This window comes from Notolepis coatsorum (assembly GCF_963971535.1).
Source record: "Notolepis coatsorum genome assembly, chromosome: 6".
Lineage (NCBI taxonomy): Eukaryota > Metazoa > Chordata > Actinopteri > Aulopiformes > Paralepididae > Notolepis > Notolepis coatsorum.
Window position 1 is genome coordinate 116,763,746 of NC_140170.1, and position 25,253 is coordinate 116,788,998.

The following is a 25,253-nucleotide window of genomic DNA, read 5'->3' on the forward strand; positions in this document are numbered from 1 at the left end:
ACGAGCAGGGAGACACCTTGACCAGCAGGGAGACACTGACGAACAGGGAGACACTGACCAGCAGGGAGACACTGACGAACAGGGAGACGCTGACGAACAGGGAGACACTGACGAGCAGGGAGACACCTTGACCAGCAGGGAGACACTGACGAACAGGGAGACACTGACGAGCAGGGAGACACTGATGAACAGGGAGACGCTGACGAACAGGGAGACACTGACGAGCAGGGAGACACCTTGACCAGCAGGGAGACACTGACGAACAGGGAGCTGACGAACAGGGAGACACTGACGAACAGGGAGACACTGACCAGCAGGAAGACACTGACCAGCAGGGAGACACTGACGAACAGGGAGCTGACGAACAGGGAGACACTGACGAACAAGGACACTGACGAACAGGGAGACACTGACGAGCAGGGAGACACTGACGAACAGGGAGACACTGACAAACAGGGAGACACTGACGAACAGGGACACTGACAAACAGGGAGACACTGACGAACAGGGAGACACTGACCGAGCAGGGAGACACTGACGAACAGGGAGACACTGACAAACAGGGAGACACTGACGAACAGGGAGACACTGACGAACAGGGAGACACTGACGAACAGGGAGACACTGACGAACAGGGAGACACTGACGAACAGGGAGACACTGACGAGCAGGGAGACGCTGACCGAGCAGGGAGACACTGACGAACAGGGAGACACTGACAAACAGGGAGACACTGACGAACAGGGAGACACTGACCGAGCAGGGAGACACTGACGAACAGGGAGACACTGACGAACAGGGAGACACTGACGAGCAGGGAGACACTGACGAACAGGGAGCCACTGACGAACAGGGAGCCACTGACCGAGCAGGGAGACACTGACGAACAGGGAGACACTGACGAACAGGGAGACAATGACCGAGCAGGGAGACACTGACGAACAGGGAGCTGACGAACAGGGAGACACTGACGAACAGGGAGACACTGACGAACAGGGAGACACTGACGAACAGGGAGACACTGACGAACAGGGAGACACTGACGAACAGGGAGACACTGACGAACAGGGAGACACTGACGAACAGGGAGACAATGACCGAGCAGGGAGACACTGACGAACAGGGAGCTGACGAACAGGGAGACACTGACGAGCAGGGGGACACTGACGAACAGGGAGACAATGACCGAGCAGGGATACACTGACGAACAGGGAGCCACTGACGAACAGGGAGCCACTGACGAACAGGGAGCCACTGACGAACAGGGAGCCACTGACGAACAGGGAGCCACTGACGAACAGGGAGACACTGACGAACAGGGAGACACTGACGAACAGGGAGCCACTGACCGAGCAGGGAGACACTGACGAACAGGGAGACACTGACGAACAGGGAGCCACTGACCGAGCAGGGAGACACTGACGAACAGGGAGACACTGACGAACAGGGAGACACTGACGAACAGGGAGCCGAACAGGGAGACACTGACGAACAGGGAGACACTGACCGAGCAGGGAGACACTGACGAACAGGGACACTGACGAACAGGGAGACACTGACCGAGCAGGGAGACACTGACGAACAGGGAGCCACTGACCGAGCAGGGAGACGCTGGTGTGTAGGCTATACTACTTGCAGTGAATCTGTGCATGGTCGGCGATTAATCACTAGGCAAGAATGATACAAATTTATATATTTAACATTTTTAAATATGAGTTTATTAAACTGTGGGACATTCTCTTCTGTTGGGGGGATGCGAGACAAAGGGTTAAAACTTGCACAAATTGAGATGTTTGGTCACCCCAAGCAAGACACTCGCTAAAATGTACCTCAACATTGGAACTGTTGTCCAAAGAAGCAAATGTAAAGCATACTCAATGTAAACCTTAAGTATGATTTATTTGAACAGAAACATGGCAGTGTTCTGCAATAACAAAGCAAGGCAACAACATTTTTAGAATGTCGATTTTTTTAATTGGTAGAACATATAAATTGATTTCCCCCAAACCTGTACGTAATTATTTAGCCTCAGCTAAGGTCACCTCACCCCAGGTAGGGCTATTCAAACTCAGGTAGGCCATTTCCTCTCATTGTGTTTACATTAGGAATGACTGGCCTTCCTTCCTCGTTCAACTTCACACCCACCAACAGACACCAACTTCCCACTCACTCCACCACACCTCTCTGTAACACTCCTTTCTATTCTACCCAAAGAGCTCTATAGACACAACATATTCCATTCAGAACAGAATGCCTTGAGGTGTGTGTGTTCTTTCAGATAGCTCCTTCACATTAGGCTAAGAGTTTAATTATATGTTAATCCCCATTAGGAATGTAAAATCCACGTGGGAGACAGTGATATAAGGATGTAAAAAAAAAAAAAAAAAACACTAGTTCAATGTGAATTTATGTGTGTAGCCTTACAACAAGGTACGTTTAGGCTTGCTTGGTAGTCACCTGAGCTGAACAAGCATCTTGTGAACATAATCAAACCCACCCGAATGTCCCCAAGGGGATCAATAAAGGAATATCTTATCTTATGGATTCAAAGACAGATGTGATCAAATCGATTCAGGGAGAGAGACAGCAAAGGGCAGCTTGTTTAGCAAATATCAAAGAGCACGCAACTGTGGCAAGCAAGCAACCCCCACCCACGTACTTGTCCCTCCATCCAGTCCACCCCCATGTCACCCCATAACGTTACAACGACACTCTTGAACAACTGCCCCACTCTGACTTCAATCACTCGTGAATGAGCATACAAGTGCAAGTTAACCACGTTATTCTTCAAAGTTAGAACAGATATGGGTGTGATTTGAGTTTACTTACTCGTTAATGCAATAATGGGACTCGGGATTCCCATTTATTACTATTGAAAATGTATTGTTTTTCTATTTTTACCCATTTCTCGTGGTGGTGGTGGTTGTTTATTATCTTTTTTTTGTATTGACACAATCACATCCATGTAAATCTATGAAGGGCAACTTGTGAAAGGACGTGTTTGAAAAGATATGTAACGGGGGGGGGTAAGATTGTAAACATACCTTCATATCGTTCATGATGAGTTGGAAGAGCCCTCCCAAGGCGCTGCATTCCTTCTCAATACCCGCATCCATTTTCCCCGTGTAGAAAAAAATAGCCTGCTCCCGAAAGTCCTCCAAGTTATGAAATGTAACTAACTGACAATGAAAGGTTTCCCCCCCAAAAAAAGTATACGCGAGTCTGTCTCTTACAACATCTCGGGGGCAAAGTACACCGCCGAAAAGACGGTCAAAATAGCAAAAGGTGAAAAAAAACAAGTAGAATCCAGGTCGAAGGAGAAACTCACTACGTGGAAGAGTCGCTCAGTCGGTCGAGCGGTGCTGCTGCTTGCGGCTCTGCAGATATACCCTACTCGGTGCTGCTGCTTGCGGCTCTGCAGATATACCCTACTCGGTGCTGCTGGCTAAACGGGAGCTAGTCAGCCGACACTAGCAGCCAGCCAACTCGATACACCTCCGAACAGAAAATGGCATGATGGCTGAATCATACAGAGTTGAAATTTTCCGACTACGTTTGCGTCCCATGCATGTTGTGCATCCAAAGCAAAAAAACTAGCTGGTCCTCCAAAACAACGCGTAGCTACTAGCTAGCAACCTGTGAGTGACCGCCTGGTAGTACTAACTTACTAGTTTACCGAGTCTACTCCAGTCTCGTCCTCTTGATCCATGGATTTGCAGTGCAGCGACGCAGACAATATTAGCTCAACAAAACCTTATCTATCACTCCTCTCTCCCGGCCTTGCTGAGGATTATTTCCCACTACAGGATTTCTCGACGCGTTCCAGAGTGACTCCCGCTTGTTTTGAGGATAGTTTTTGATGATGAGATGACTAGACTGACTCTTCTTTCATCAAATTCTTCAATGGGAGTCCGCGGATAGCGGAGGGTTGCTATGTGGCTGCCTGGCCACCACCAAATAATTCCCACCCTCCCGAGGCAGCCCGCCTGGGCGGAGCTAACTATTGAGATAATTTGGGTCATTTTGTTAAAGCACATGGATGAAATAACTGAAATACTGTTGCAATTTGCCACGATTTTTAAGTGAATCTTTGCCAAACATAGGGAAATTAATACAATAGAACGAAGCCTCTCCCTGAACGTCAGCAAAACAAAGGAGATGATTGTGGACTTTAGGAGGTCGGGGGTCAGGGACTACAGCCCCCTCAGCATAGACGGGGCACCGGTTGAGAGTGAACAGTTTTAAGTACCTCGGAGTCCACATATCCGAGTACTTGACATGGACCACACACATTGACAGTGTTGTGAGGAAGGCACAGCAACGCCTCTACTTCCTCAGGCGCCTAAGGAAGTTCCAAGTCAGTCAGAAGATCCTTAAGAACTTCTACTCATGTACAATAGAGAGCATCCTGACTGGCAATATCACCTCCTGGTTTGGGAATAGCACCGCACAAGACCGTAGCAGACTACAGAGAGTGGCCCGTTCAGCCGAACGCACAATTGGAGGGAGGCTTCCCACTCTCCAGAACATTTACAACAAGCGGTGCATGGGTAAGGCTAAGAGAATTATCAAAGACTCCAGCCACCCAAACAACTGCCTCTTTGAACTGCTGCGGTCAGGCAAGCGATACCGGAGTCTCATGGCAAGCACAGAAAGACTCAGAAGAAGCTTCTATCGCCAGGCCATCAGGTTGCTCAACGAACAATAACACTATACAACAACCATCAAATGCACTCACAGCACACACATCCACACGCACACACTCACTTTAAACAAGCAACTCACTGCAGCACCCACTTACACACTTTAGAACACCTAAACACACTTTATATTTATTGGCAAATAATTTGCACTACAACAACCCATACCTCAGTACACCAGCACCTTACTGTAAATTGTACCTAAATTGTACCTCATCCCATTTCTGCTTTGCACTATATAGTATATTGTATATTAGTATATTGTATAGATTATTGGTAACTCAGTTACTTCTACTCTGCATTGAACATTGTACATATGTACATATTGAACACTTGTGTACGTACGTGACTTGTATTTTATACTGCTATACTTATTTAATTTTATACTTATCTTTTTTGTCTAGCACAGTCTCTGGAGCGTAACAGAAAGAAGCATTTTGTATAAAAGTATTCTGTACTTCTGTATGACAACTAATAAAGAAACTTGAAACTTGGGTAAGCTTTAGGAATAGGATGTGCCTGCATAGGTCTATAAAATGTTCCAAACATGATGTGGGGAGGATGAGAAGAACGGAAGATAATTTTGGATATAGCCAGAACTGCAAGGAACATAAATGATAGAGTAGCATAACACCAGGACATCTGGTAGCCCAACATTTTAAAATGTAACACAAGTCATCAACCCATTGCTGGAGCTTGGTTTCTTGAACTATGATCAGGATCTTTCTCAGGGCATGCAAACAGTCTGACAGAACAGATGTAACCACCATAGTGGCATTACTTTTGACATTATTGTCTGTTCCATTTAGTAATCATTTGGACAATTCTGATCAAGAAAGACCTAAAGGAATGTATATCAGCCAGTGTAACCTAAATGATCCCCATTAGCCAACATTTGACTGGTGACTAATATACTGTAAGTTGTATGACAGTGGCGTCGTTAGCCCTGGGCTTCCGGGGCTTTAGCCCCGGATGTTTTTCTCCTAGCCCCGGACCTTAAAAAAAATAAAAATAAAAAATTGTTTACATTTTTTTTTTTTTTTTTTTTACTTTTTTTTTTTTTTAAGATGTCAGCATCCCCATTGTCTGTGCTGAATGTTTGTTAGTGTTTGGTATTTTTTTTTTTGGTTTTAAGTACTTTTAATCCATTTTTAGTAAGTAGTTTTCATTTGATCCTATAATTTTTTCATTCACCGATTTGTGGACTTTTTTTTTTGTATCCTGAAAGGCGCATTATAAATCAAATGCATTATTATTATTATTATTATTATTATTATTATTATTATTATTATTATTATTATTATTATTATTATTATTATTATTATTATTATCATCCAGGAGGGAAAAGACACTTTGGATAGTAGGGACTGCATCTCTGCCTGTCCTGACCAGGAAACACTTTGCAACTGTGATCTCCTCTGGCAATAGTTGGATATTGTAATGTGTGGCGAGGGGTTGCAGCAATTCCACTGAGAGAAACTGGTCTGAGGCTGGATAACATGCCTGTGTATGCCTCTCATAAGTTGTTATCCAACTCATGAGAACCTGCTCTCAAGCTCTGGATAGAACAGTCTCTGTCTCAGCTGATCTCCTGAGCTGAGGTCTGAGCTTGTGCCACAAGATGCCATTACATATGGCCTTTGTCCTGTCATACATGTCCACTGCCATCTCTGAGGTGCGATAACCTTTGAGTGTGTCCTGCACTGTGCTTTTAAATAGTACAGATAGGTATTGAAGATGTGCACTTTAACGCAGCAGCACCTGGAGCCTCCATACCCATGTCCAGTGTCCACTGACAAAGACATGCTCATGATACTGTGATAAACTATAATAAGCTTTAATCGAACCCTGGTTCATTTCCTCGGATAGTCCGGTTGGTTTGGGGTGGTGTGAAAGCTCATTCACTCTTGCAAGTGAACCCTGCATTTGAGATGTGAATGCAAAGCGGACCAAAGGCAGGAAAATACCCAAAAATCTAATATCTTTTTTATGAGACTTTTTTTTTCGATTGCTTAAGCATGATTTTTAAAACGGGGCCCGGTGTTTCAAAACACACAATTAGCACAACCACACACACAATTATCAGAACACCTCAGATCCTTTGCTAAATTAAACACTTGTCAAAACCATACACTAATTTAAAAAAAACTACATTTTGTTACTATATGAAACACACGTTTTATATGACTTAATTCTGTTTGAACCAGTTACTCACACTGCTGTGCTTAACCTAAAACACATTTAGCTATTCTACTTCTCAGTGATTAGAGTACTGTAAGTGAAGTACGCAGAGAATGTGCAAATATACAATAAATTCACCAAACACTACACAACACCAATGCTGTAGACTGACTAAAATATAATTTATTTATCTATATATACCCAAATCAATGATGCAGACTGCTGAAAAAAAACATTTTCTCTCCATATACCCAAATCAATGATGCAGACTGATGAAAATATAAATTTTCTCTCCATATAACCAAATCAGTCAACATTTCAACATGGAGAATCACAACAAAACATGTCCCAGTTTTCATGCTACTATGTGCATAACACTGTAAGCTCAGCAAATATCAGACAAACATAAAATACTGTATCCAGTAGGCCTACAGGTTAAAATTACAGTAAAACAAAAACAATTTTGAAAAAATTTAAATAGAGTACAGAAAATACTAGACATTATCTCTTTGCCTAGCTGGATCTGGCAAGATACTTTTTTGCTCTGTGTATTGTTTTGCAAAAAGTGTGAGGCTGACATTGTGCTTATAGAGGTGCAAATCTGGGCCTATGTTTTGCTCCTTGAGTGTAATGTTTTGATAATTGTGTAATACTTTTGATTTGAGTGTTTATGCAATTGAAGAAAACTGTAAAGACTAGAGATGAACTGTTTATTTCTTTTGTACATAGGCTGTGCATATGATTGTTTGTTTGTTTATTTGCTTATGTGTATGATTCTTAACTGTTTTTATTTTGTTATTGGTGTATATGTGTGTATGTATGTACAGTATATGTATATATATATATGTGTATATATGTATATTTGTACTCCTGTTGGGGCCTCTTGGACCAGATCAATGTTTTATCTGGCTAAATAAAGGTTAAATAAATAAATAAGAAACTGATGATTTGGTCCTGTTAACTTTGAATTTTCTATGGGGACTGCCCAGATCCCTCTCATGGACATGGACCTCACTTTGAGAACCTCTAATGATTCTAGTTCTTCAGTATTCATCTCTTATTACTCTAAAATTGTGTATTACTGTGTTAAAAAAAATAAATAAATAAAAAAAAAAACTCCACCCCCCTGGGCTGAAGCCCCCAATGTTTTCTAACCCTAAAAACGCCCCTGTTGTATGATATGGCAGCCACATACAGTATAACAGATGCTCCAGCGAGCAACATCTGTGCTGTGAATTGAGTTAGAGGGAGGAAGCAGTTTTGTCTCCATGGTAATAAGACAGGCAGGTAGGTAGACAGTTTTTCTGTTATTCAGCCTGTTGCTGGGTGATTCAGCAAATCACAGACTCTGACTCTTGCCGGCATGCACATCTGCCTGTGTGTGCACGCACACATACATATGGGGAGTGATCTCTCATTCTCTTCCCCTGTGTCTCACTTTCTCCCACACTCACTCACTCACCCAGTCACTCGTGTAGCCTTTTTTCTGTCATTCTAGTTGCTATGAGACAGTAGGATATCATCAAGATTATTGTTGAAAATATACAGTAGCTTCTGAGTAACATAGTGGGTTATACGGAATAGAAGTAGGCTATACAATTCATATATATACTGTATATATATAGTAACATGATTTATTGGACCAATGTTGTTAATTGAACCCTTGCACTATAGAACCATATCACTATGTTGACAAAATGATGTATTTGCAGTTGTAAAGTCAAGCCTGGAGTGTGTATGTCATACGTCGCAAGAAATGATCCTATAATTTCTTGCGACATATGACATACACTGAGTAAAATTTTACTCAGTTTGAGTAAAATTTACTCTGCGAAATTTACTGTGTACTCAACCTCTACAGTTAGAAAACATTGTTCCTCTAAAAACTTAAACCCCCTAGTTATACGGCTCTTCATCTGATGTACTCAATTGTCAAAACATTCCATCTACAAAATGTTGCCCCTCTCTGTGTTGAGGTTGAAAGAGGTGCGGCAGTGAAGTGGTGACGGAGGTGAGAAGTGTACACTGTGACCAGTCATGGTTTGATCATGTCTCACTGGTATCATCAGGTGCACTCTGTAGTGTGCTGAAGGGTATACAGGTATACCTCTTACTCTGAGCAGTGGTTCTCAACCTGGGGGGTGGGACCTCCAAGGGGGTCACAAGATCATAATACTAATACATCATCATATTTATAATTTTTTCAAGTTAAATAGCCTGAAAAGGGGAAATAAAAACAACTTACATTTTGTGTCAAAGTTCACCATTCACCGTTCATCTCTGTTTTTAGGGGTTGCAAAGCAAAAAGGTTCCGAACCATTGATATAGAGAATAGCCACCTACTAGCTTAATTATCATTGAGATATATAGGAGGATACTGTAACCTGACCAGGAGGCTATCTGCATGCCAGCATCTTGCCTGCATCGCTTGAAACCACACATAGTCCGCCAAGAACCTTGGTGTTGTCCTCGACGACCAGTTGAACTCAGGGGCGTATCTAGACCCAGCACTTCAGTAGGGCACAGAAGGGCACCAACAACTACGACTACGGAAAAAATTTGGCCGGTTTTGGCCGGTTTGTGGGCGAAAATGGGTGGATTTTGTAACTATTTTTTTTTTAACTTTATTTCGGTTTTATGGTTAGGTTAGGGTTATGTTATTTAATTATTTTGGGGAGCCAGCCCCCCAAACTCCTGAAATGCATAGAAATCTATGAAATAAATAAAACAATCTGACATTTATATTAATTAAAAAGAGCTAGCCACCCAAACCCCTAAAATACATAGAAATCTATGCATTTTGGAACAGTTACTATATATATAGTCAATAAAGCATTTAGTCATACTTAAAGTTTAAAGTGCTTTACTTGCATTGAACATTGCATTGAACATTGAACATTGAGGAGACATCATTAGAAAGCACAATGTATGTTTCCATAGTTACGCAGATGACACACAATTGTACATCTCCGCTGAACCAAATGATCACACAGCTATAAACTCCATTTCCGCCTGTCTCTTAGCAATAAACAAATGGATGACGAACAACTTCCTAAAATTAAATGAGGGCAAAACTGAAATCCTACTAGTCGGTCCTATAACAAAAAGAGAAATGTTACAGAGCAATATGGGGCAACTTACTCCTTGGATCAAACCCGAAGTTACAAGTAAGTAACCTACACTGGCTTCTGGTAACATTTAGAATTGATTTCAAGGTCCTCCTCCTTATATACAAAGTATAAACATTGTGATCATCTACTACTGGTCTATTGAAGGTTCCAAGCCACAGTCTAAAGAAAATCAGGGATGCAGCCTTTGCTAACTATGCACCAAAGTTATGGAACACACTACCTATGGACATTAGGGAAGCTAGATGTCTTAATATTTTCAGAAATAAGCTAAAAACGTACCTCTTCACCATAGCCTTCTAATACACCCCGCTGTTGATTAGCACTATTTTACTCTGGCCATTCTATTGCATAATTTTACTATCTATTCTACTATTCTATTATTGCACTGTATTATTGGTGTGCAAACCAGTCAACTTACAAAAAAGAGCCTGTTGGAGGATTTCAACAAGATAAATGCAGTGCAAAATATTTCACTATAATATTTCAAAGCGAAGTAAAAAATATTATAATAATTATTTGATCATGTTAAATGATCATTTGATCATGTTAAAAAAGGGAAAAAAAAACATTTGTTAAAAAAAAGATTTTTTTTTTTTTTTTTTCATCACTGGGGCACAGATGATCATCACTAGGGCACGTGCCCTAGTGATAGTGGTCTAAATACGCCTCTGGTTGAACTTCTCTGCTCACATCGCAGCGACAACCAGAACCTGCAGATTCCTCCTGAGCAACGTCAGAAGGATCTGCCCCTTCCTGACAAAAGAAGCCGCCCAACTCCTCGTCCAATCAACAGTCATCTCCCACCTCGACTACTGCAACGCACTGCTCGCTGGCCTCCCGGCCACTGCCATCAAGCCTCTTCAACTCATTCAAAACGCAGCGGCCCGCCTGATCTCAAACCTACCGAAGTCGGCCCATGTCACCCCACTTCTTAGGGACCTGCACTGGCTCCCCATTGCTGCACGTATCCGCTTCAAGGCCCTCGACCTAGCATACCGTGCGGCAAAGGGAACCGCTCCCGCCTACCTCCGTTCAATGGTCTCTAACTACACACCCTCAAGACCCCTACACTCTGCATCTTCTGGCCGCCTCAGACCTACTCCTATCCAAGCTCCGGGAGGGTCATCAAAGAGAAGCCGCCTATTCTCAGTCCTTGCCCCACAATGGTGGAATGAACTACCCACCCCAGTTAGGACAGCCGAATCCCGTCCAATCTTTCGCCGTCGACAAAAGACGCACTTCTTCAACCATTATCTGAAATAATGAAAAAAAATTATATAATCTAACCCTAACTAACCTTACTGTCATGGACTTGTCCTAATAAACTAACCTACACTGTAACATGCAACACTTTGATGAACATTGTTACTCAGCTGATAGAGTTGTACCCTTCCTGATGACTTGTCGTACAGAACTTGTAAGTTGCTTTGGATAAAAGCGTCAGCTAAATGACTAAATGTAAATGTAAATGTAGTCTCTTACGCACTAGATACTACATACTAACAAAGCATTTTCTTTTTCTTTGCAGATGTTTGTTGAGATGGTTTCAGTGATATATATATATATATTTTTTTTTTATTATTATCTTTTTCCCCCTCCTTTTTCCGATTTTTCTCCCATCCCACTGTTAGTCGTTATGCCAATTCCCAACCCCATTCCTGGTTGTTGCGCACTTTCCCCTACTGTTGGTCCGAGAGGCCGGAGACTGTCACATGCTTTCCTCCGACGCATGTGCAGCCAGCCGGCAGCCAGCCTGGCCGCGCAGATTCTCACTGGGAGAGTGTAACGTGTGGGAGGCCGCACTACCTCTCACCAGATCCTACCTTCGCTGAGCAGGCGCCCCGACCGAACTGTAGGGGTCGCTGTCCACAACGCCCAGGACCCACCCACGGCTCCCCTCCCCCTAACTCAGCCAAACGAGTTAGTATAGTGATCAGCCCGAGCCAAGGCAATGCTGACTCTCCGGGAGTCGAGACCGCAGCCTCTTGCATTGGTGACGAGCACAATCTCCGCTACGCCACCTGACCGCCCAGTGATATTTGTTATATTTCGTATAGCTTACGCTCTATTGGAACTATCCCTTTAATCTTATACTATCATGAAAACTTTCACCACGTGTACGCACCCATCTGCCTGACCACTCCCACATCCGCTCCTATATAAATTAGAACCCACACCCATTTCTCCTTCAAGGAAAATTATGAGGGGCATAAGACTGACTAAATAGACTACAAAGAACACTTTTCTGAATTTATTTTCAAAATAGCGCCCCCTAATGGCAAAGATCTGAAATGTTACATATATGTCACATTGGGCGTTAATCATTAGACTTATTCCTAATTCCTATGTAGTGCACTACATGGCACTACATGGCACTACATGACATGGTACTACATGGTACTACATGGCACTACAGGGTACTACAGGATACTACATGGTACTACAGGGTACTACATGGCACTACAGGGTACTACATGGTACTACAGGGTACTACATGGCACTACATGGTACTACAGGGTCAGGGCCGGATTAACGACCGGGCCGTCCGGGCCGCGGCCCGTGGGCCTCTAGTGATGAGGGGCCTCCAATTTTTTCTTTTTTTTTTCTTTTTAATTACATTTTTTTTGAGGCCCCTTGTCACTAGAGGCCCCAAATAATTGTTTATTTTTTTTTAACTTTTATTTAAAAAAAATTTGGAGGCCCCTCGTCACTCGAGGCCTTTTGGAGGCCCCTGGTCACTAGAGGCCCCAAATTATAATTATTATCTTTTTTACTTTTATTTTATTTTTTTGAGGCCCCTCGTCACTAGAGGCCCCAAATATTTGTTTATTTTTTTTTAACTTTTATTTAAAAAAATGTTGGAGGCCCCTCGTCACTAGAGGCCCCACATTTTATTTATTTTTTTTTAATTATTTTGGAAATCGATGTCATACTGTGACACTGAAATGAAAACATATTTCATCAACTAAAATATTTAGTCAACAAAAATATTTCATCAACTAAAATATACAGTACGTCACACCCTGCCGTCTGCAAGTGGCTAATCTTGAGTATTTTTTCTCCTCTTCATAAGAGTTTGAGGTTTTCCGTTTGAGGTAAAAACAGCAATAAAAAAAAAACTCCACATCCCAGCCCCGACGCCTGAATACTTTTACCAACGAATTTCCAGTTCCGCGTTCGCGTTCTGCGCTCTGATTGGCCACTGACGTTTCTGGTAGCGCCAATCGTGTGACGCCTCTTTCTTTCACCGGTTAAGCTTAGGCAGTCTTTCGAAGTTGGTTAAGGTTAGAGTTTGTCTTAGAGCAGGGCGATAGAACACCAGCCCTGATTCCATACTCTAACCTTAACCAACTTCGAAAGAGTTGCCTAAGAAACGTCAGTGGCCAATCAGATCGCACCAGAAACGTCAGTGGCCAATCAGATCGCAGAACGCGAACGCGGAACTGGAAATCCGTTGGTAAAAGAATAGACGCAGCCCCGACACGAATGAGGCAGATTGGGATCATTATTCATGACAGACAGCAGAGACACGCCGGTGCTGATAGCGGATATCATCGAGCTCCCCCTAGTGACTAGGGGCCTCCACTACACACTAGTAAAAAAAATAAAAGCAATACGAAAAAAAAATATATATAATCAGATCCTCATCCAACGTTTACTTTCACAGCATCTATAGTGACTACTAGTATCATCTCATCTCTTCTCTATCTATTTTTATTAAAAAAAAATGTATTGCAAATAAAATTATGATTGATTGTTTGATAATGAGGGGTGAGAGACGTTGAGTCTACGTGACACTGCCGTCCAGGTCCAGGGGTCACTGTCAGGTCAGGTGACCACTGACCGCGAGAATTGCACTTGCAAGTTGATCAAGTAGGCTAAGACTCAAGTAGTACTGTATGATCATATGAGACTCAAAAAACATGGATAAAAAAGTTAAACGGTGGGAAAGCGGAGCTGCTAAGTTAAAATCTAAACAGGAAAGGGACAGAAAGAGCGCGTTACTTCGGCAAAGCATACCGACTATCTCTACTTTTTTCACCCCGTCAGGTAAGGAGGAGGATAGCCCCTGCCCTGGCTAGCACTAGTAGTAGCAGCAACGTTAAATAGGCTGAGCCAGGCGCCGCGGGCAGAGAGGACGAGAATGCTAACGTTATTATTATTGATGCTAGCGACAGAGAAGAGGCAGCGGCAGCCTCTAGTTCAGCCGGCCCACCACCACCAGTGGCTGCCACCTGTTCGTATACGCCCGCCGCATCTCCACAGCCCAGCCCCAACACCAACACGAATGACTCTGACTCTGAGGCAGACCGCGATGATGACAGCCCGCCGCCGGCGGTGCTTGAACATGAAAACCAGGAGGATTGGTTGGACAATGTTACGGATCTAGATTTTTTTTTTTTTTTTTAGTGACATATAAAAACGCAACTGTGTGTGGGTGTGGGGGGGGGGGGGGGGGCTCCACAAGAATCTGGCCCAGGGGCCTCTGAATTCTTAATCTGGCCTTGTACAGGGTACTACATGGCACTACAGGGTACTACATGGCACTACAGGGTACTACATGGTACTACATGGCACTACAGGGTACTACATGGTACTACAGGGTACTACATGCACTACAGGGTACTACATGGTACTACATGGCACTACAGGGTACTACATGGCACTACAGGGTACTACATGGCACTACAGGGTACTACATGGTACTACAGGGTACTACATGGCACTACAGGGTACTACATGGTACTACATGGCACTACAGTGTACTACATGGTACTACATGGCACTACATGGTACTACATGGTACTACATGGTACTACATGGCACTACAGGGTACTACATGGCACTACAGTGTACTACATGGTACTACATGGCACTACATGGTAGTACAGGGTACTACATGGTACTACATGGCACTACAGGGTACTACATGGCACTACAGGGTACTACATGGTACTACATGGCACTACAGGGTACTACATGGCACTACAGGGTACTACTACATGGCACTACAGGGTACTACATTGAAATATGACTGATATTTGTTTTAATATGCTTTGAACAATTGAACAATATAAAATATATTAACTAAATATCATTGAATCAGACAAATTAACTGAGCAGATCATAATAATTGTTCGTATTGTGACATATATGTCACATCAAATTTTCATGAACATTTTAAGGTGATATGCCCGGTGTGACGTATGTGTCACAGCGATTTTTATCAATTGTTTTCTTTATCATTTTATTCAAGAAATGTGTTCACAACAGGTTATATATAATAAAGAACATGTTATGTAAGCATTATAATTCTTAAATGGGCAAATCTTACCTTTTAGCAACAAGAATCTAGCTTTTGAATGCTAGCTACTTCTGTCATTTAGTCACCACCATCAGTCAGCATTGTGGAAAGGTGGTTTATGGGAGCACAACATCACATGATCTGTCACATGACCCCACCAGGATGTTCCACCGGTGTCCCTTTGGGACTTCATGAGGTAAAATCAAGGATAAAGCTTTATATGGAAATTTCCAGAACATGTAAAGTACATGTGATACCTGTGTCACGGTGGGTCCTAATGGGATAAGCGGGGTCATGGCCATACCATCAGCTCCTTCCCTACTTTCACCACCGAAGCCCGTGTAAAGCACCGCTTTAAGTTTAGTGTTAAAGTAGTTAGTTGGTAAAGGAGTTTTTCGGAAAAAATAAAGTGATAATGTCTTCACCACCGGAGGACTTAGACAACTACCGTTCTAACCTCCACCAGCGCTTCACTGTCACGGCTTCCTCCGTGCGTCGTGGGGCGTCCCTGGCTCCACGTTTGTGGCAGGCAGGTGCGTCTGAGCGGCGTCCGGAGGAGAGTGTGTGTCGCCGAGGAGCCGTCGAGCCCCTATCTCCTGTGAGATGGCCGGGTTCCGGCTCTGGTTCCTCCGCCAGAGGGCAGTCGGCCGATAGGCCGGCAGTCCCTCTGGTGCCATGGGATTTGTGGCGCAGACTCTTCGCCTCCTCTCGTTCCCGTCTTGCGACGGTGAGCAGCGGGGGCGGACAGCTTAGCGACGGCGTTGAGCTGGCTCAGAGCGAGGATTCCCCCGCCTCTTCTCCATATCCGATGGAAACTAAGGATTACATGGAGGAGGCGGGGGCTTTCTTGTTCGAAGGCCCAGTGGAGACAGGGCACTATCCCCCTCGGGGAGTGGCAGAGGGTGCTGCGTCTTCCCGGGGACCCTCCTACTCCGGGACTGGGTTAAAGTCTCCACCCCAGAGACGAGATGCCCTTCTATCGACCGCACCGGATGTTGGCTCCCGCCTATCCATTGGAGACAGTGTGTGCAGCCTCCCGACCGCGAGGGACGCGAGCGAGATGGAAGAAGGTGTGCAAGGAGAGTTGCGAGCCTTGTTCCCCGAGCTCAAGACGGCAGCAGCCCGCATAAAACGGAGCTTTGCTGCTGATGCCACTGTATCTCTGGTAACACCATTCTGTGAGAGGGACGGGTGTTGCCTCTCCTTTTTTCCTGGGATAAAGAAGAACAGTTGGCTGTCTGAAGTGATCGGGCCTGCATCACTATTCCTCACGTTACACAGCTTCAGTAGTAGCTGTTAACTAACAGTGGGCCCGTCAGAGCTAATCGTTAGCTTGCTGCTGCGTTAGCTGGTGGCTATCGATAGGCCGGTAAGAGCTAGCTGTTAGCCGGCAGCTGGCCGTCGGTCGGAGCCGACGGTGAGCCTGTGAAGAGGCTAGCTGTTAGTTTGGTGCTAACCATCAGCCTGGAGTTAGCTGTTAGGCTAACCTTTGGCGTTAGCCGTGGAGAGGTAGCGGGCCCTGAACACTCTGACTCGGCGTCATCTCTGGTAGAAGATGTCGTCGACCTGTACTATGACCGGCCGCAGGATGTGGGCGAAGCGCCGGAGCGAGGCTCCAGTCGTCGCCACTTCTGGCCCCGCCAGCTAGAGGCCTTGTCAACATGGTGGACCAGCCATTTGTTGCGGCCATTCATCCTGCGTCCGAGGGTCAGGTAGGACATTACACTATGCCACACTCTTCCTTCCTCCCCCCCGAATGTTTTTGGTTAACAATGTTTTTGTTTAACAAAACGTGTTACTTCACTGCATTTTGGGGGATACGACGTGTGCTATGTGAACTCACAGCTACAAATGCTGGGGTTGCAATTCTTGTTTGGAGTGTTGTGCAGTTTTCTTTGAAAATTGTGTTGGTCGCTATTGTGTATAGCTTAGCAAGGCTTGTAGTTCTAGCACTTGGCCAAGGCTTATGTCCTTCTCTCTACTTAAAGACAGCGTTCTTCTTACGTGAGTAAAAGTGAACTAGGTTTTTTTATTGTATGATGAGAGTTGTGTGTGTTTCATGTAACGTTTAGGTAAACGTAGCATTGAGTCCACAACTGGTCTGGGTGTTAGCCTACAGAGTTGTACATATGACCAAGGGCCTTGAGTCCCTCTCTTTAGCTTGATATTTTTTCTTTGCTTAAGGGTAATGATAAAAATAACGTGTGGCAAGTTTTCACACATAAGCCAGAGCTGTGGATAAAGCCTGTTTTTTACACAAACGAGGTTATTGGCTGTGGCTGGCGTACATGATGTAAAGCTTTTACTCTACAGGTAAGTATGTGCTTTCATCTGGCGCGCCATGCAACTGGGGTCACGGCTCTGCTTTCTTATGGCGTCGTATCAGGGGTGAGGTGGTGAGGGGGTGGATAAAATAAACCTCCCCCGCCCCGGATATAGTTATATCCTTACAAAACTGATTGGCTGAGAAGTTGTGCCTTTCTACCTGCAGTCTCCCTGTCGAGGGTGTTCTCTCTCTTATCACAGGGGGGGGGGGGGATTTTCCTGTCTCCCACACCAAATCAGGATAGGTGGGACACAGGTTTCCCCCGGCCATTTGAAAACGTCACAGGTGCTTTTTCTTGCTGGCCAAGAGACATGTCCGTGAGTTACATGGCCTGTACTACAGACCGCTGTCATTGTAAAGGATAGGTGATGGCAGGCCCGGACTGGCCATCGGGAGCACCGGGAGTTTTCCCGGTGGCCTGGCCTGCACAGATTTTAAAAAAAAATATATAAAAAAAAAAAATTATTATTATTTTTTTTATTTTTTTTTGCCAGGCCATTGTTTCTAGTTGTGGCGGCGGCGCGGCGCGATAGTTAGATAACCTAGGTGGGTGGGGAACAACCAGGATTTCACTGTCTGCGACAGAGTTGGAGAACTATCTGACTCTCTCCCTCGGATCACACACACACAATGGAGCCGTGCTGCCGCTTGTGATTGGTGGAGGCGGGACCAGGCGATACAACTGATTGACAGCGGAGGCGGCGAATGGAATGGCAGACGGCACTCAGATGCAGAATAACAGCCAGGCAGTGAGCCAGGTAGTGAGGGACTCGAGTCGGGAGAGATACAGTAGAGCGAAAGTCAATTAACGTTGATGTCAAGATGGACAGTGGAAGAAAGAGAAAGGGTGGAGGAGAGAGGGATAAAACAAAGAAAAACAAAAGCCCTTACAGGAGAGAGTGGTTAACTGTATTATAATAGTAAATAGAAAAATATGTTGTGCTCTTGCTTTTTTCTTTTTGAAGGTGGAGAGAGTAGCATTGCTAGTGCCACAACAGTTTTATTTGAGGTCCATAACAGTACATTGTACTAAGCAATTGTTGGCTCATTAGTTTGTGATTCACATGCACTAAAATTCACCAGAATGCAGGAAATTAAGTCTTTGTAACAAAAAATGTCCTGGTGGGGGACCCCCAGACCCCCCGCTTAAAAAGTGGCCTGATTGGGGCTATATTTTGCGCTATATCTCCCGGTATGAATTATTTCCCCAGTCCGGCCCTATGGGTGATGCAATGCAGTAGAGACAATTTGTCTACTCCCTCTGCTCCCTGCCAGTAGTGTATATTGGGTCAGAGTCTCCTCCTCAGGGAGTTTCAGAGCCTCCTCTGAGTTTCAGAACCTCCCTCTCAGTGAGAGAGCCTCCTCAGAGTTTCAGAGCCTCCTCCTCAGAGAGTCTTGGTCCAATTGTTACATGAACCTTTTTCAATTGTTTTACTCATGTTGTGGTCTCTCTGGGAGAATCGCTGTCTTCTCCTCTTACATGAAGAGCAGAATTGACGCATTTTTATTCCCAGGCTCGAGAGGCCATTGAAGCACAAGCACGTTTTCTTATTGGCCAAGAGACATGTCCGTGAGTTACAGGGCCTGTGCTGTAGACCGCTGTCATTGTAAAGGATAGGTGATGCAATGCAGTAGAGACAATTTGTCTTTTACTCTGCTCGCTACCAGTAGTGTATATTGGGTCAGAGCCTCCTCCTCAGGGAGTTTCAGAGCCTCCTCTGAGTTTCAGAACCTCCCTCTCAGTGAGGGAGCCTCCTCCTCAGTGAGTCTTAGTCCAATGTGTTACATGAACCTTTTTCAATTGTTCACTCACGTTGAGGTCTCTCTGGGAAAACCGCTGTCTTCCCCTCTTACATAAAGAGCAGAATTGACGCGGTTGTGGGCGGCTAGGTGGTGTAGTGGGCAAGGCACTTGCCACCAACGCAGGAGACGCTGGGTTCGAGCCCAGCTCTCGGCGTTGCTACCAGCTTGGCTGGTCGTTCATACTAACACAATTGGCAGTGTTAGGGGTGGGAAAGCTGGTGGGTGGGTCCTGGTCGTTGTAAACAGCGACTCCTACAGTTCGGTCGGGGCGCCTGCTCAGCGAGGAAAGGATCTAAGGGGGGTAGTGTGATCCTTCCACACGTTACACCCTCTCAGTGAGAGTCCGCGCTGCCAGGTGAAAAGAAGCGGTTGATTGGCTACACATGTGTCGGAGGAAGCATGTGATAGCCTCCACTCTCCCAGACCGACTGTAGGGGGTAGGTGCGCAGCGACCAGGAAGGGGATTAGGAATTGGCATAACGACTAACATTGGGATGGGAGAAAAATGGAGGAAAAAGGAGGGGGGAAAAGATCAACAACAAAAAATAAATAATTGACGCGGTTGTTATTCCCAGGCTCGTCATGTGAGGACCCGTGTCTGTGTCTTTTGTAGACCGGCTTCCTGCTGCTCGTCCCAGACAGCAAGGGGAAACATTGTGGGGTTCTTTCTTGTTAGAAGTTCACGTCACTGTTCTCGGGTTCTTTACGAGCATACACGTGTTTTATGAAATCGACGTGTGGTCTTACGAGACTGATCAGCGCTGGCCGGGGTGTTTTTCAATGATTGAATCCGCTTTTTGGGACCGGCGCGCCTTGGTTGTCCAACATTATAAAAACAGCGTTTTTTTATGTGGTCGGCTGGGAAGGAGATTTTTTGTCTCTATTGAGCGCCAGTGCACTAGGTTAGACTCGAGGACTCGCGTGCATCTCCGGGGGGAGATGTCGGAGTAGATCAAACATTGGCAGGGGGGTTTCACGCCCGTTAGGTGGGCCACCGGGAGCAGTGCGTTCGCGTACTGACCGTCTTGGTGGCGCCCTCTGTGATGTTTTGGATCGACACACGTACCTACCCCCCTCTTAGGACTGGGGGTGGCGGCATGACAAGGGCACAGGACTTGTCCTGGTCACGCCGGACCGGATCAGTTTAACCCGTTGTCCGCCGGGGCGCAGACAAGTTCCTGGTCCCCCGAAGGACCCTGAGCTTTTCCGGGGGATAAATGCCAGGGCGGACTGGACCTTGCCACTGTTTTTTTTTTCTTTTTTTTTTGACCCCGCGATGTTGGGGGCTGTGACGGGGCCTTTTTGCTCACGTCCGTTCCCTGGTGGCGTGTGGGATGTGCGTCTGAGTAGTCGCGGGCCCTTCTAAACAAAGGTAAGTCCCACGGTCTGCTCACCCTGTGCGTTGCGGCGCTAAACCCTCTTCGCACAGTCAGGGTCTGATCTCCCTCCCATCGCTCGCTAGGGGGGGCGGGGGGGCCCGGATCCTCCCCGGTATTCTGATGGTTGTAGGGGGCCTCAGCGGGTACATCTGTCGGGCTTCCGCTCTGCTCAGCTCTTGTGTTCCAATAGAGCAAAGCGTAAGCTATATACGAAATATAACGATGGTTATTCTATAACCCTAGTTATATGAGTAATAGCGAGAGCTTTGCTCTGACTCACTGAGGACCCCACGGTCTTCCGTTTCGGCGGTGAAAGACTGGGGAAGGAGCTGATGGTATGGCCATGACCCCGCTTGGAGCGGATGTGGGAGTGGTCAGGCAGATGTGGTGAAAGTTTTCATGATAGTATATGATTAAAGGGATAGTTCCAATAGAGCAAAGTGCTCGCTATTACTCATATAACTAGGGTTATAGAATAACCTTCGTTCAGCTTCGTGCCATCCTGTTATCGTGATCCCCACGCTCAGTAACTCTGGGACAAAATCATATGACTTGACCACAGAAAATGTCTCCTGCTTCTTTCTCCTGTACTTTTGCAACATCACACTACCAAAGGGTTAACCCTTTCACTGCGACAATACAGAACGTTAACCCTTTCACTACCACACTACAGACGGTTAGCACTTAGGGTTAAAACACTGTATTGTCTGTTCATAGTTTAATTTAGCCTCTGGAACAGCAGCCTGTTAGATGGGTAACTGGACCAACAATTGAGTGCCTAACAATGTTTCATTATCTAAAGATGCTACGCTAGAGTATTATGTTCATTCATAGTCAAGACAGTAGAAACTGAGTACTTTCTGGAAATTCTGGTGCTATATCACATTTACACTCCAAGTGATTTAGATTGATTTTACAATTGCAAATACATGGGCTGTCCAAAACTGATTTATATGGTTCTTCAGTACAAGGATTCAATTATGAACCACAATGTTTAATCATGATACCTGTGTCCTTTACAGCCCACTATGTAAACCATAATTATTTTGTCCCAGTTACAGATTCCTGTTCCTGTTGGTGGTAACGGCGGCTATTTCTCTTGCCTCATCATAATGTTGTCCATGATGAACGTCAGAGACATACAAAGCTATGATTAGTTATTTATAGCTTTTAAGGTGATGTGTTTCTGAGGCACAGAAGATGGCTGATGTTGTTTTCATCAGGTACTGTATTGGAGTGTGCTAAAATAATGAGACCAAACAATGTGGATGAATGCGTCTGACTTGGCCTCAACTGGAAAATGTCTCCTGCTTGATCTCATTTTGGTGCTAAAAGATATGATTATTATTATTATTATTATTATTATTATTATTATTATTATTATTATTATTATTATTATTATTATTATTATTATTATTATTATTATTATTATTATTATTATTATTATTATTATTATTATTATTTTTTTTTTTTTTTTTTTTTTTTTTTTTTTTTTTTTTTTTTATTAAATAAATTGACCTGTCTGTCAATATGTGTTTCTAGGTGTTTTATCTGATCAAGTAAACACAATTCTGAAGAATCTAAATTATCCCTGTGGCCTGTGAATGACAGCCAGTCTTTTAATCATTTAGTGTTTCTCAACAGGTTCCATTGGCCTTATATTTGCTTCCAAAGGTTGCTATGTACTATTTAGCCCCTCACTTCCTGACATGAAACTCACTCCATGGGCAATGCTACCACTTCTATAAAGCTAGGACAACACCAGGTACAACAGACCTACATTTAGATTATAATTACAGCACTGGATCAAGGTCATGACAGTGACCTTCCTCCCTCTCTTTCATATTTTAAGTGGCAATGTTCTTTGCTGGCCCAACATATGAATGAATGAATGAATGAAAACTTTATTTAACAGATTGCAGAATGGGTACAATACAGTACGGCTCAATACATACAATTGTTAAGGGGATGCAGACCTGAGAAAGACGTTTGTCTTGTTTCCATCAGGGTCCCCCATTTTCAATTCATATAGACATATATGACATACATGACATACAGATAGTCAGTACTGCTACATCTATACATTTATGACATACCAGATTTGCAAATACAGTACTGTTTGTGATACAGAAGGAGTCAAGAAAAGGGAGTATATACATTTGACGTAGCAACTGTACATTGGAGGTTGGGTGGGGGGGGTTGGGTACATTGGGATATTGACAACCATACTGGGTAATTTACATTGGAGGTGGTTGGGGGGGGGGGGGGGGCGGGGGGCATACTGTATAAACAAGTAACACTGTACATTGAGGGGGGGGGGGAGGAGACACTGTACAAACAAACACAATTGTACATTGAACTATTGACAAAACCATACTAGGTAAATGACTGTACATTGGAGGGGGTTGGAATGATTGGGTTAGGATATTTACAGGGGCCAGTGTTGAATTGCAGTCTCCCGTAGGTGTCCCTTGAGAGAGGTTTTGAAAGTGGGTAGTGATCCACATTCCTTTACAGCTTTGGGTAGGGCGTTCCACATTGATGTGGCATAATTGCGAAACGTGTTTAGTCCCTTATTTGAGCCGAATCTGGGTTTGACATGATTTGTGGAGCTCCCTCTGGTGTTGTGATCGTGGTATTCACTGACCTTTGGGAAGTATTTTGACATGTACATGGGTACCTTGGTCGTGTAGTGTATCTTGTAGACCAGGCCCATTGCAAGTTGTTGTACTCTGTCGTCTACTCTAAGCCATCCTAGGTTGTCGAAGTGGGCAGGGGTGAGGTGGGTTCTAGGAGTAAGGTCAAGCAGTAGTCTGACCAGTTTGTTTTGAGATGTTTGTAATTTTGTTTTTTATGTACAGCAAGGAATAATGGCTTGTACATTTCTCCAGTTCCAAATCAATGATAAATGTATTCTGTCACTCTGGGATCCATGGTCAAAACACCTTACTGCTCTTGGAATGTTAGGGACTAAGGCTTATAACTAATTGGGTCCCGACCCTTATTTTAAGAAACTAGGATCCAGATCGCAGACAGACTGAAGGGTAGACAGGAGAGGCACTGAAGCTACACAGCTGCAATCTGTAAAGGACAAATAGGGCTGTTTCTATGTGGTATTTAGGGGGAAAATAGCTTCACAGCAGGTCTCCTAGTAGTCCAGTTACATAAGCAGTGAAACATCATCCGTTTGAAAAGGGACAAGAGACTGCATTTCATATTGACTATAGACCTGTTGCTGGATATATGGTGAGATAATGCTGACATCTAGTGGTAGAGACGGGGAACAACAGCCTGAAGAAGATGGTGTGGTGAGTGTGGTTTCTTTCACCCTTTCTTGCAATTTAATTCAACTTTCCATCCATGAAACGATCAAACTAAAACTTTGTAGTAACATGGAGCAAGAACTGAACTAACACTGAGTAAAGTGTGATTGTGTCTGATTTACTGACTAGGGCAGACAAGTAGCAGTTGTTGAGATGGAATTAACTAACATGACCCAAAGGACCCAATGTAGTTCAACTACCAGTCAAAGACTCTAGCCACCCAAACAACTGCTTATTTGCACTGCTGTACAGAGAGACTCAAAAGGAGCTTTGATTGATTGATTGACAATTGTATTAACAGATTGCAGAATGAGTACAATACAGTACGGCTCAATACACACAATTGTTAAAGGGATGCAGACCAGAGAAATACCTTTGTCTTGTTTACATCAGGGTCCCTCATTTTAAATTCATAACATTTATGACATACACAACATACAAATATGCAGTACTGTTTATTAGAGACAGAGTTTCTAAAAGAGAATATATACATTTGAGCGGGAGGAAACTGTACAGTGGGGGGGTGTTGGACATTTACCGGGGCCAGTTTAGAACCGCGGCCTCCCGTAGGTGCTTTTTTAGAGCGGTTTTGAAGGTGGGTAGGGATGTGTTTAGTCCCTTGTTTGAGCCGAATCTGGGTTGAGCATGATTTGTGGAACTCCCTCTGGTGTTGTGGTCGTGGTATTCACTGACCTTTGGGAAGTATTTCGACATGTACATGGGTACCTTAGTGGTGTAGTGTATCTTGTAGACCAGGCCCATTGCAAGTTGCTGTACTCTGTCGTCTACTCTAAGCCATCCTAGGTTGTCAAAATGGGCAGGGGTGAGGTGGGTTCTAGGAGTAAGGTCAAGCAGTAGTCTGACCAGTTTGTTTTGTGATGTTTGTAATCTTGTTTTTAGTGCCTTTGAGGTGCATAATCTTAGTACCCTTGAATGAGAGTTGTTAGAGTCTTCAGGGTATTCTTGTTTACCAGAGAGGAGATCCGGTACAATAATCTTGTTCGTTGGTTGACTTTTTTGATTACATTGGATGCCATTTTGTCACAGGAAAGGTTTGCCTCTAGGATGGAACCCAGGTATGTAATTTCATCTTTCCTTGTGACAA

General features: G+C 44.4%; 1 protein-coding gene across 2 annotated transcripts in view; it reads right to left on the minus strand.

The window, feature by feature from the left end:
• mtss1 (MTSS I-BAR domain containing 1) overlaps positions 1–3,910 on the minus strand; it is a 240,893-nt gene extending 236,983 nt beyond the window's left edge. For both annotated transcript variants that reach the window (XM_084316508.1, XM_084316507.1), the window contains exon 1: positions 3,045–3,910. In XM_084316508.1, the coding sequence (XP_084172634.1) occupies positions 3,045–3,116 (72 nt within the window). In that variant the 5' untranslated portion in view covers positions 3,117–3,910. The remainder of the gene's footprint in view (positions 1–3,044) is intronic.
• Positions 3,911–25,253: the final 21,343 nt, after the last annotated feature.